Consider the following 12,251-nt stretch of genomic DNA (forward strand, 5'->3'; position numbering starts at 1 on the left):
TAACAACACAGGCATTGTAACTGCACTCTTATTTTCTTATGAGTGACTCCCAATTGTGTAATCTGTACTGTACTGTAGGTGGAGCACTTGTAAAAAAAGAAGAAAAAAATCAATGCGAATTTGTACACAATATTTTGAACCGATCAAGTACTGAATAAGTTCACACACTAACAGGTTTACATATTGCAGTTTGCACAGAGTCAAAAGACATAATATGTCACACATGCGTTTGGCATTTATTCTTTTCAGAAAACATTACAGATAAGGCAACAGGGCGATAGGGCACCAGTGCAGGAAAGCATTACAGGATATTGTGACAAGCAGATGAAGTGGTTTAACCTAGTTTCAAGCTTTGCCGAAAAAAAGTTCAATACTTAGAAGCAGATACGTGTTTTACAAAAAGGACCGTTAATAGTGCCGTTTGTGTAAGAGTAAATACTTGGAAGAATCATATTTGGCAAACATTTTCCGAAAATTTTGTTTTCAGCACCTAAACCATCACTTTAGAGCTCCACAATAGAACCACCTGATGTACTACTTGTATTTTAGTACACAATTCTAAATAAATAGTAACTATTTCCAAGTTACAATCCCATTCCCCTTCATCTGACATGATTCCAGCCAGGTCTTAGCTCACACCAGGCGCTCGGATGCCAGGAAAAATAAGGAATACAATTTCAGATCATACAGGAGGAAAACCAAACAAATGAAAACATGGACGGGAACATTTTACATTTACTTATACATTTCCAACAAAACAAATGTTTAGATCAAAACAGCGATAGCAGTGCTCTACGGTGAAGGCTTGTAATGTGAAAGTGGCTTGGAGTGGAATGTGTTGAGCTGGTGTGGTTTGGGGAGACAGGCTTCCTATTTCCCTCCCCCTCTCACTCTCTGCTGCCCCACAGCAATGAGTTACAGCCACAGCTGGAAAGAACATCTGCTTCCTCCACACTTCTATTTCATATTAACCATTTGGAGTCATTTATCTTAGCCACTAGATACAGATCCACGGATGTGAAATGGAGCACTATGAAGTCATCACAAAAACATTGAAACCACAAGATTGCATCAGACAAAAATACTATGAACTGCGATGCATATGTGGGTCTTGTAATGAATATTGGAAACTTAAAGTATAGGAAAACAATCCTTATGAATCAGTTATACTGTAGGATTGTATAGGATTGAAATATGAATGTTGAAAGACCCAATAAGCAAGCACAGTTGAATTAGCAATCATGTGGTTTGATACAAAAGTCAAGTATATTCCCCATTCTGCTGTTCCAAAGGTCAGTGGGGGTTGATTGACCTGGAAGAAGGCAGGGTTAATCCTTGAGTCACACAGAAACAACCTGGGATTTACTCACAAAGTAGAGGAGGCACTGTAATTACTGACAAGCCAACAAGTACCAATAAAGATGAAGAGTAACAACAGAATACACTGAGGGTATAAGTACAACAAAGTGGGATCAGTGTCAACTGCCAGAAAACCTTTACACACAAGGTCAGTTAAGCATTGTTGAAATTGTTAAGCATTGAACAAGGCAAAGGAAGTCCAATTTCTCACTCTTTTTTTGTTTTTACGTTAACTGTCAAGAAAAAGGAAAGGGGAAAGTTGGCTTGCAATTGATTTGGCACACATTTGGTCAGGAAAATGCAATCAATCAAATTACAATGTAACACTGGTCTTCTGGTTCTCTTTAGATGGCCAAATCACATAACACAAATACTGTATGTATCTATTCAAACACATGACACTAAAAGAGAGCATGCAAAATGAAACATCAAAATCTCTCTAATACAGATAAACACGCAAACACACAAACTGTAGATGTACTAGACACAACCATCTAAACATCACACACTTTCCATTAAACAGTGACACGTTTTTTTAAGAAGACCGGCTTTCCAATTCATAGTTTAAACACAATTTCTGCAAGCTAGATCAAGAAGAGCATGCAATACGAGTTGGATATCAGAGGGCTACTTAAGTGTCTTGACTGTAACGGCTAAGAGAAGTTGGAACGCCTAACTCATTTTTTCCATTGAAGGCTGCAGTGGTGGAGGCTATAAAACAAATAACAAAGCCTCTTGTCCGAGGATCTTTCTTACAAACCAAAGGGTTCACAAATAGACTTAGGTCAATTGTTTCAGCAAGACAAGGCCACTAGTTTCATCAGACAAGACAGGATCAAATACAGTAATACTGTCTTATATCTGAGGTGTCCTTGATTTGGTTTACCAGAATAATTAAACTAATGGAACTGTCCCATAAGTTAAAATACTTGGGTAAAACAACTGCACCACAAATAGTGTCAAATACATAAATCTTTCACCCAGGTCTATCAGTAGGTTATATGCTGGACAGTCTAAATAGATACTGCCCCTGAACACAAATGAACAGCTACTATTTAAATTTCAACAGTAATAGGTCACATTTTAACTCACTGGTCATAGACCTGCAATTAGGGGCAACATCATCCTATATATGAGAAATAAACAGCATACACATTGTTAGCAAAGTTTAGCCCATTGTCACTTTTTTGTTTGTTTTTTTTGTTAGGGTAAATAGGTAACTATGGCATAGAGAAGATCTGTAGGTAGAGGTGCTTAATAATTTTATTCAACAACTATCTCAATTCTTCTCTGCCTGGTCTTCTTCTGTAGGAGCCTCTTTCATGTCTCTTTCTGCCTCTTCTTTTTGGTTGTCCGTGGCGGCCGGCTCAGGGATGGATTCAGCCTTCTCCTCCTTCTTAGGTTCAGGAAGCAGAATTACTTTTCCAATGTTGTGGCGCTCATGCATACGCCTCATTGCATCACCCACCTGAGAGAGAGACAGACAGGCACACAGGCAGACACACAGGCAGACACACAGACAGACAATCGTTTTTTTTGTGTAACCATAAACCATTCATGGATCACATTGCCCCTCAGTGGTTTTTCAGATAGCGAGTAAGACAGAAACTGGTATTTTTATGATGTTGAAAACATAAATGTCTCGCTTTAGATGACTTGTATGACCTTTCATCCATGTCTACATAATATGATAGATTATTCTGCTTATATACATGCATAACAGACACACATGCAGCACTTATATCCACATAAACATGCTATCTCTGTATATTGGCCTTCCTTCTACAAGTGTCACAAAATTCGATTTCTGTCTACCCCAACCCTGCCTCATTGTGACTCAAAACAAATATGTCCTAAACGGCCGACACCACGGCAACGGGTCTGTCACCTAGCAACTGACGTCGAGGCCCATCTCATCTGATGGGGGTGACCGTAGTTCGCAGTTTGACACGTCAGACACAGTACATAAGAGGGGGTTCTGGGCTGTAGCTGCAGAGATTATTTGCACCAATAGTTTGGAAATCCGATTACTGGTATATGAGAAACACTCCAATCCATTCTGACCATCTTTTCATCTTACAGTTTGGTGGTTGTGTATTTATGTATCAATTCAAAATGGTATTGGTAATACCAGAATCTAGATAAGCAGTCAAATAGTAACATAGCAACCAGAGTCATTTCCTGTTCTCACCGAACCAAACTCTAATCAGCCTGACCTTAGACCCACCTCTCCCTCCTCCTCGGGGTCCTGACCAATAAGGGTGAAGTGGTGAGTAATAGGGAGTGACGAGCAAGTCTCTTGGTTGGTGATGACTAGTTGCCATGGAAACCTTTAGAATGGCTCAGGTAAAGGAATCAGCTTGTTTTGCAATGATATTACAGAAGCACTAGAAGCACCCTTTTGTAAACAACAGCCAGCAGGCCTCCCTCCTCTCTCATCGCGAGCCCATAAGTGTGTGTGTGATGTTTGCTCAACAGGCTTGGCAGAGGCCTCCTTGTGTGTGGATGTGATACCAAATTATACTACAATGGCGGGAGAGGTGTAAACATATCCTTTCAAGGCAGTCGAGAAGAAACACTTCCCACTTAAGTGATAACATGAAGGCAATATGTCAGCTTGTTTAGACTGCAGGGATCCTTGGGGAGCTAGGGCATCTGTTTGATTTGTGGAGGAACCTGGACCCACCTTTAAGATACAGTTAACACAGACAGTCATGGAGCTAAGATTAAGATTATTACTTTAGTAACACACTTGGGGGACATTTTATTTGCAGTTCTGGAATTCATTGAATTCTAATAGCTGGTATTTAGAGTTATGGGCATGGAAACAAATGACTGCTCGTTCAGATTTTCTTCAACCATGGTGATTTGTAACTCCCTAGCATCAATTGACGTTACCATCACAACATACACAATAAGTCATGGTTCCAATAACTTACAAATAGAATAAACTTAGTGGAACTGTATCATCAGTTGAATTATTACATTTTCAACAAACACAGTATGACCTTTTTAGTGGATAAAGAATCAAGTCAATTATCCCCAAGGTAGTTTGTCATCAAGCACTACTCCTGGATACGTCTAGTGTACATCTTTATCAATGCATGGATAACAGTGTTTAATTGTGTACATCCAGTACCCAGATGTACATTTCTACATGCATGTAAACACACAGACACACACAACCCTCATGACCCTCCAGCCTACCTGCTCAAAGTGATAGGTGGAGTCAATGCGAGGTTTGATCTTGCCCTGGTTGTAGAGCTCCAGCAGTTTGCCCAGGGTTTGGAAAATAAGCTGGTCATCATTCAGGTAGCCGAGGTGGAAGCCACACACTGCCTTGTTGGCATGCATCAGCCGCAGTGTGTTAATAGTGAATTGGTTGTACCAGGTCTTCGCCAGGGCTAGAAGGTTCTTCTTTTGACCCGTCACACAGTTGGCGGCACCTGTAAGATGGAGGGATAAGCTGAAGGTCTGTGTCTGTGCATGGTTATAGATTGGATTCCAGCACATAATAGCTTTGATATCTCCTTTAAAGCCTTTAAATCCTTTTTTGGTGCAAATTGTAACTTGAAACTATGTTGACGAGGAGTATATAAACTTAGAGTGGGGTTGTGTTTCCTACCAAACACTATGAGCGTGCCCATGGGTTTCAACAAATTGAAGCCCTTGTGGGTGTCTGATCCTCCAAGAGGGTCCAGAACAATATCCAATCCTGAGACAGAAACGAGAGAGAGCGAGAGAGAGGGAGGGAGAGAGACGAGAGATAGAGAGAGAGGGACAAGAGAAAATAAAAGGATCATTAACCACTGAGAAGCACAGCGACACCATTGCAGAACATAATTTGCTATGCTCCATTTGCCGTATGTCTCCACACGGCGCCGACTGTGATGCCTGGAAGACACAAAATGGCGCCCCGTACTGACGACTCTCTCGATGTCCTCACCGTTAGGGCTGATATTTCTGATCTCCTCCACGTAGTCCCGTGTGCGGTAGTCGACGGGGTGGGTGACCCCACCTTCCCTGATGGTATCGTGCTTGCTGGCTGACGCTGTGCCGAAAACAGTCACGTTCTTTACCGTTTGGCAGAGCTGGGTGGCAGCGACGCCCACACCACCTAGGAAGAAAGGGGTGCAAAGCACAGGGGTTTGGTTGAGGTAAGAGTTACAGGATGTGACATGATGGATGTGACATGATGGATGTGCCAGATGAAATGATGTGTGATGGAGATTTAATTTTGTATGTCCATGATTCGTGTCAGCAGTTGACAATGAAATGAGCTGATTGAGGCGGTTCGTTACGTATGATGGGGGTAACTTGATGGACAAGAAAAATCCACGGCTGTAATGTGTTCATCAGTTCAGCTGTAATTGTATCATCAATAAAGACCCATCAGAGTAAGAAGGGAGCAGTGCATATTGATCTTTATCTCAACACTGAGCCCAGTAAGTGAAACCACAGGCCTATAAATTGTGGTTCAACCCAGTGCGGCCAGATCCATTTCTTATTTAACAGAGCTACGGCTACCGTCCATCTCTGGAGGCAAACTGCTGTGTCACTGGTACAATTAAACCCTTGGAAGCTTTTAGCAAACCTGGGAATTCTGCTTACCTGATAGACTCGCCCCTTTATAGGGGTTACTTAAAAACCACTTCCTTACACTTTGTCCACAAAGCTAATGGATTACATGACACAAGCTAAATCCTGCATTGTATATGCGTGGATCTGTGTGACTAAGGGGACCAGCCTAAAACCTAACTAACCTCGTATGACCAAACAATGCAGACAATACATTACAGCAGATACTGTAAGTGAACTGGAATTACTTATTTTGGAAGCATGTGATACTGTAGGCTTCTGTTAGTACTTTCACTGCCCATGTATTTCAATGCCCTCCACGTACATAAATGAGTGGTTTCAAATCTGTTATCCTATCACTGTTCCTGTTAGCCTTGATTGCTTGAAGTTTCCTGTAGGTAATCTACAGTACATTTCTAAACTGTTAATATGTGTACAGTCCATAGTCAATCTGATTCTTTTTCCAAGGCGACTGTAGCTCCACAAATTCCAATGTTGTTTATCCTGAGTGTAACCAAAGTAATGACTCATGATAGTGATCAATGTTGTCATTTCTCTAAGGTGCTGCATGTCGAACAGAGTTAACTTCAGATGGAAGCAAGGTAGGGTTACCATGGAAATTGAGCCACATGGTTTCAGGGCAACAGTCGAGTAGCCAATGATTTATTTTCCCGCCCACGATCTGGTCTTTCATTGGAAGGCCAGGGGCAGCATCACAAAGACAAGCATATTCACTGGTGCAGATCAGAAGGTTTTCAACCTGCTATGTGTGTGTATGTGTGTGTGTGTGTGTGTGTGTGTGTCTGTGTCTGTAAAAGGCAGAATAGAAGAACATTTTCACCAAAATATGGCTCAGGGTTCAGTTCTGAATATTGTATTGCAGAAGACCTGCCATTTAAGAGCTTGCCTTGCACATTAAAACAGAAAGTGACAACCTAGTTATGAAATGATAAAAGGTACCATACCCCCACACATTACACTTCCTTACATGTGTTTCACATAGGCACACAAACAGTATTTCCTCACCTCAAAGGACACCATATGTCCTTGGTGTTCATTTCTGGGTTAAATGGCTACATGCAGAGCAAAGCAACCAGACCTACAGTACCTGGTGTTCAGAAAAGGTCTGCAAAATACTGCAAGTTGTTCAGTCTGCAACGTCATACTGCACATGACATCTTCTACAGAGCAAAACCAGCATGCCTGGTGACTGGGCCTTCACACCCTGCTGCTGGTTTGGTTTCAAATGTTTGTGAACAATGATCCGTATTTGAGTGTACGGCAGTCACTTAGTGACTACACTGTATGCTCGGGGTTGGTTTTACCTGCAGCCATGTGGATAAGGACGCTCTGGCCTGACCTACAGTTGGCCATCTCAAACAGCATCATGTAGGCGGTGAGGTAGTTGATGGGAATGGCAGCACCCTCCTCGAAGCTCATTTGCTCAGGCATGATGACGGTGTGGTCAGCGGACACAGCTACCACCTCCTGCCACAGACCGCTGAGACTCACCGTGATGACGCGATCGCCAACCTAGGAGGAGGTGGAGGGTGTACATAATAAATTCCTGTACAGTGCATGCTTGGTCAAGTGGTCAAGAGACTGGTTTGACTCATCTCTACTAACCATAACCACAAACTCTCGACAGGTCTCTAAACTTTAAAGAAAATTATATATTTTCTTATAAAAAATCAGGTTTTGTTGCGTTTTGTTTTCGCCAGCTGTGTCTACTTAAGAAGGAGTTGCAGGATTACTATTAAAAGATTATTTCAAAAAAAAAAAAAAAAAAAATCGTATCTGTCTTGTATGGGGGGGGGGGGGGGGGGGGGGGGTATAGGAAAGCACTTTGGACTCATGGGTAATGAAGTTCCCTTCATGCTTAGTCACCCCACTGAGAATCCCAGCCATTGTACTGATGTTTTGAAGTGCTCCAAGACACAGGAAAGAGGTCTGATCTGTCTCTGAATGCATGACCACTTCCTGTTTGTATTGCCTGAGGACCTTAGGGTTGGTCCTTTTCCTGCAGCCCTCAGTCGTGACAATAGATTCTGACACACTCGCATGTCCACTCTTAAGTGGAAGGGACAGACACACTCCTGCACACGCAAACTTGGAAGCGCACACGCTTTCTCTTTAAAGATTTGTTTTGCAATCGGCAACAAGAAACAACTTGTGACTCCTCGATCACATTGCTCCTCATCAGAAATCATTCGAGCATGTGGGGGTCATCTACCGCAAAGACTATGAAAGGCAAATCACAAAAAACATCATGGTGATGACAGTAAGAGAAAAAGACAATTCTGCCAAAGAAATCCCATGGATAGAATGTTTTGCACATTTATGAGAAATGGCATGAATCAATGAAAAAGATTATGATCTCTATTAAAACTTAGTGAAGTAAACAAACTCAACTAATCCTTGATGATAGCAAGTGTGATGCTGGTTTGATTGAAAACAGCTAAGGATTTACAGACTCCTTTCTCTCTTTCAAGACCCCAAGGAAGAGTGCTGAGTCAAACTAAAACATATCTTTAATCCCTGATATGAAAGTGTTGCTTTAAAAGCAGATCTGGGATCTAATCCAATCTGATTACCCGCTCCTTCCACTCTATCCTGTTAATTTGAATTAACTGATGCAGTTACAATAGGGTGTGAAAATGCTAAATGATTGACAACATACTATCCTACAGAAGCAGGTGAAAGAACATGCTATGAAGGTCAAATCAAAAAAACAAATTGATTGAAGCCTACTATGTTAAAAACTTCTTACCGTTAATGATATTTTGCCATGCTGATAGCAAATATGATTACAAAAAGACTTAAATTGCTATTCTGCATCTACTGTACCTCGAGGGTATGAGACCGGAATGCTTACCTCAAGAAGGTTAATTCTGTTATGGTCGACACCATTTTCCAGGGAAGTACTCTCCTTTCTCCTAACCACTTGGAATAACTCCAACTCTATTGCCAGAATCTACTGTATCTGGTCATTTCAAAATGGGAGGAGGGGGGTAGTACTTTGTATGTTCAGGGAAGTCACCTAGTTTTCCTTTCAATATATTGTTACTCTGTAAAAGTCACATCTGCTTTGCTTCAACTCAACAGGGATTTTATGTCTTCAGAAACTGCCGCACCCCAAAGTCCACCTCAGTACGGCCTCACTGGTTTAGCCAAAATACACAACTCAGCTCTGCCCAATGAAAACAGGTCTAAGCCTTCTCTCCAAACACTCAGACAGAGCTATTCCTTATTGTCTACTACAGCCTTGTGCTGTTGTTGTTGTCTGTGATGGTTTGTGCCAGTTGTTGCTCCCAAAATGAGCAGCTAGGAGGAATGTGATACTCCTCCTATGGGATTCCTGTTTATGATATAAAGGGAAGGCATAGGAGTGTGGCAAGGAGGAAATTCCTTTCCAAACTTGACAATGTGGGACATCTGTTGGTTTGAGTCACGGGGCTGAAAGTATCACACTTCAGACTAAGAGACTTATGCACAATCCCTCGTCCTGATTCACGCTACAGACATTCACACATGGGTTAATATCTCATCTGCCATTCATAAATGTGGAGACTCTCTCTTTCTCTCTCAGTGATACACACTTCATATGCACAGACTCCAGCAAATAAGCAATAAAAAATATTGCTGATGTCAAAGATAAATATCAAAGCTCTAGATCAAATACTGGATCATATCTTCGTGTCTGCCCTTTAGGTAGGTTTATGTATACTATGGCTTGCCATCGCCATATTTAATTTCACCTACCCCACACCATACATCCATCACATAGGTAACACATTATGACAGGAGCAGAATCCCACCTCTTTAATAATGTCATGCCTCAGGTGCAGGGAGCTTGGTTATGTTTAATATGAATACAGGGTCATCTAACCTCTCTCATGGAGGAGGATGGTACTCTACTGGGATCACTATCACTACGGAACAGAATCAATGAAGATTTATGGTGTTACTGTGGGCTGTAACTATGGGGTTAAGGGCAAAGAGAGACTGAATGCTGCTCATTCCTCCTCGGTGACTTCATTGCATGATTTTTCAGTTCAGAGGGACAAATCAATTCCCCTCAAATAAGTTAAAAAGCAAATGAACAAAATGACTACATACACACAAATGAACAAAAAATGTATCATATGTACGCTTAAAAGAGGCAAAAGATTATTATTATCATGAACAGTTATTACCTGCTGAAATCGTACTTTAAATGTGTCATTGGCTATTTAATTTCGGAAGTATTTTTGAGAAAAGCCTAAGGATACGATATATTGGATTGGTCGGGCCTCGCCCACGAGCGTCTCCTGACAGTAGGCCCTATGGGACAATTCTAACAAGCAAATACAGGTAGCCTAATAAAAACATTTACCATAACATTTGATTAAGTAGGCAATTGAGAAGCCTTTACAACACTGGTAAGATAAGGATCATGCAATTTATTAACTTTGATTGATGGCCAAATGAAACTTGTCGAGTGATGTGGGAGGCTAATGGGTATTGTTTTAGACTTACTTTTCTATCTGTCACTTCTTCTCCAACGTCTTCAATCACCCCAGAACATTCCATTCCGGGTGTGACCGGTGGAGAAGGCAAAAGCTCATACAGCCCCTGTCTCTCCATCAAATTTGCGAAGTTCAGACCGCACGCCTTGACCCGCACTAAGACCTCACTGCTTTTCAAGCTTGGCTTTCCTTTTTTCACCTGAAGCTTAATTTTTTCAAAACCTCCGTAGCCCGTTAGAACCAAAGACCGATACGTAAAAACTTCCTCTTCGGGCGCCTTGTTTGGCTTTACCGCAGGTGGTTCCTCTGTCACTGGGATCTCAGCCGCGTGGGCTTCTGCCTCGGGCGTTTCAGCCTCTTGGGTTATTTCAGATGGAGGTTCCAGAGGTGAATCATCGGTCTTCTCCTGTTCAGTAAGCTGATGCTGAGCCGGTGCTTCTTCGCCAGACATGGTCCAAATGTTTCTTCTAACACTAATTTAATTGGACTTATTTGCGGTTTTCTATGCAAAGGATCAGAAAAATAACTTTATCGGTAAACCAAGTGATTTGATGCGATTAGGCTATTAGAAAATGAACATCCCACCGTAGATGCAGACCGCCAAGCGCTTTCAACAGGTTATTCCAAGAGGTGGGGAGATTTTGTGCTTGCGCTCTAGCCAAAATAGTGACAGCTCTGCTCGTTGGCAACTGGTTGGAGAATAAGAAGGGCTACGTAAGATGTGGTAATTGTCAAAACACGGAAAACGGATTTTGGTCAAAAGAGGAGCGAAAAGGAGTGACTTTTATGAGCTCGCGTAGCAACAGTAATATCAGAAATCAGTGAAGCCATTCCCCCTTCGACGTTGATCTCTGAAGATTCCACCATGTGAAAGTAAACAATATGCTAAATAAAATAAAAAAAGTCTGTAAAGCAGGGTTCACCATTGAACTCATTTTGGGGCTTGTGCGAATAGTGTTTTTGTTCTGTGTAAAAGCATTTATATATGAAAAAAAGACGCACTACGTTTATAATAGACACGTATTTAGAAAACTGTGGACCACACGTCGAGGAATTGCTGGAAGAGATGTTGTGATAATTTTCATCTGTCAAACTAACAGGAAGTCACAAGGGTGGTAAATATGTCGATTTTCAGGAAATGCCAGAGTTAATCTGGACAGACAGCCCATATTTAAGACCTGTATGCCAACCTTCATCCTCAGGACAGGAATGTTTAAGAAAAACTTCTGGGTCTTCTTATAATAATCCTGTTGTGTCCTCGGCACCAGGGGTTGAGCCCCCCCAAAAGTTTAATTAGCCCCCCCCAAAAAATCATTAAAAAAATAATTAAAAAAAAAACTTTTATTTTTGTATCTACATTTGTTAATTTATCTTCCCACTATAGGACACTATTTAAAAGGATGTTTTCAAAAATTTCTTCTGGGGGAACATGCTCCCAGACCCCCCTAGTTTTGCTGTTTTATATAGGGGCTTAGCCCCCCCAAAAGTGGTAACCTAGATTCGCCCCTGGGTTTGATAATGAGGAGAGGAGTGCCCCCGAGGCCCTCCAGAGCCAGGCAACAGAGGATAAGGTGGTGTGTGGAAGAAATCCAAAGCCTGAAAGCACTTTTAAACGCTGAAACAATAGCAGACCACTGTGCATTATTAAACATCAACTGCTAGTAGGCTACAGCATGTAGGTCTCATCTAGCAAGACCACTTGGATTTATGTTGCGTTGTTTTAGTAAGATTCATGTGAACAATAAAAATATCAATTCAGTAAATACATGTCACCAGAAGATGGCGATCGAGGCTCATTATTGGTAA

General features: G+C 41.6%; 1 protein-coding gene across 1 annotated transcript; it reads right to left on the reverse strand.

The window, feature by feature from the left end:
• Positions 1 to 215: 215 nt before the first annotated feature.
• Positions 216 to 11,141, reverse strand: LOC124475469 (synaptic vesicle membrane protein VAT-1 homolog). Its single transcript, XM_047032104.1, has 6 exons — positions 10,456 to 11,141; positions 7,263 to 7,470; positions 5,306 to 5,476; positions 4,985 to 5,074; positions 4,567 to 4,805; positions 216 to 2,827 (listed from the first exon to the last, which is right to left on the reverse strand). Exons 1-6 carry the CDS (start codon positions 10,894 to 10,896, stop codon positions 2,639 to 2,641), a joined length of 1,338 nt encoding a protein of 445 aa, XP_046888060.1. The 5' UTR covers positions 10,897 to 11,141; the 3' UTR covers positions 216 to 2,638.
• Positions 11,142 to 12,251: the final 1,110 nt, after the last annotated feature.

The sequence above is a fragment of the Hypomesus transpacificus genome, chromosome 13 (genome assembly GCF_021917145.1).
Source record: "Hypomesus transpacificus isolate Combined female chromosome 13, fHypTra1, whole genome shotgun sequence".
In the NCBI taxonomy this organism is placed as follows: domain Eukaryota; kingdom Metazoa; phylum Chordata; class Actinopteri; order Osmeriformes; family Osmeridae; genus Hypomesus; species Hypomesus transpacificus.

Coding starts and splice junctions, on each gene's coding strand:
- LOC124475469 (XM_047032104.1), bottom strand. CDS start 10,896: ATGTCTGGCGAAGAAGCACCGGCTCAGCATCAGCTTACTGAACAGGAG. Junction 5,477..7,262: donor CCTTATCCACATGGCTGCAG/GTAAAACCAACC, acceptor CTTTCTTCCTAG/GTGGTGTGGGCGTCGCTGCC. Junction 4,806..4,984: donor GGGCACGCTCATAGTGTTTG/GTAGGAAACACA, acceptor TCCATCTTACAG/GTGCCGCCAACTGTGTGACG.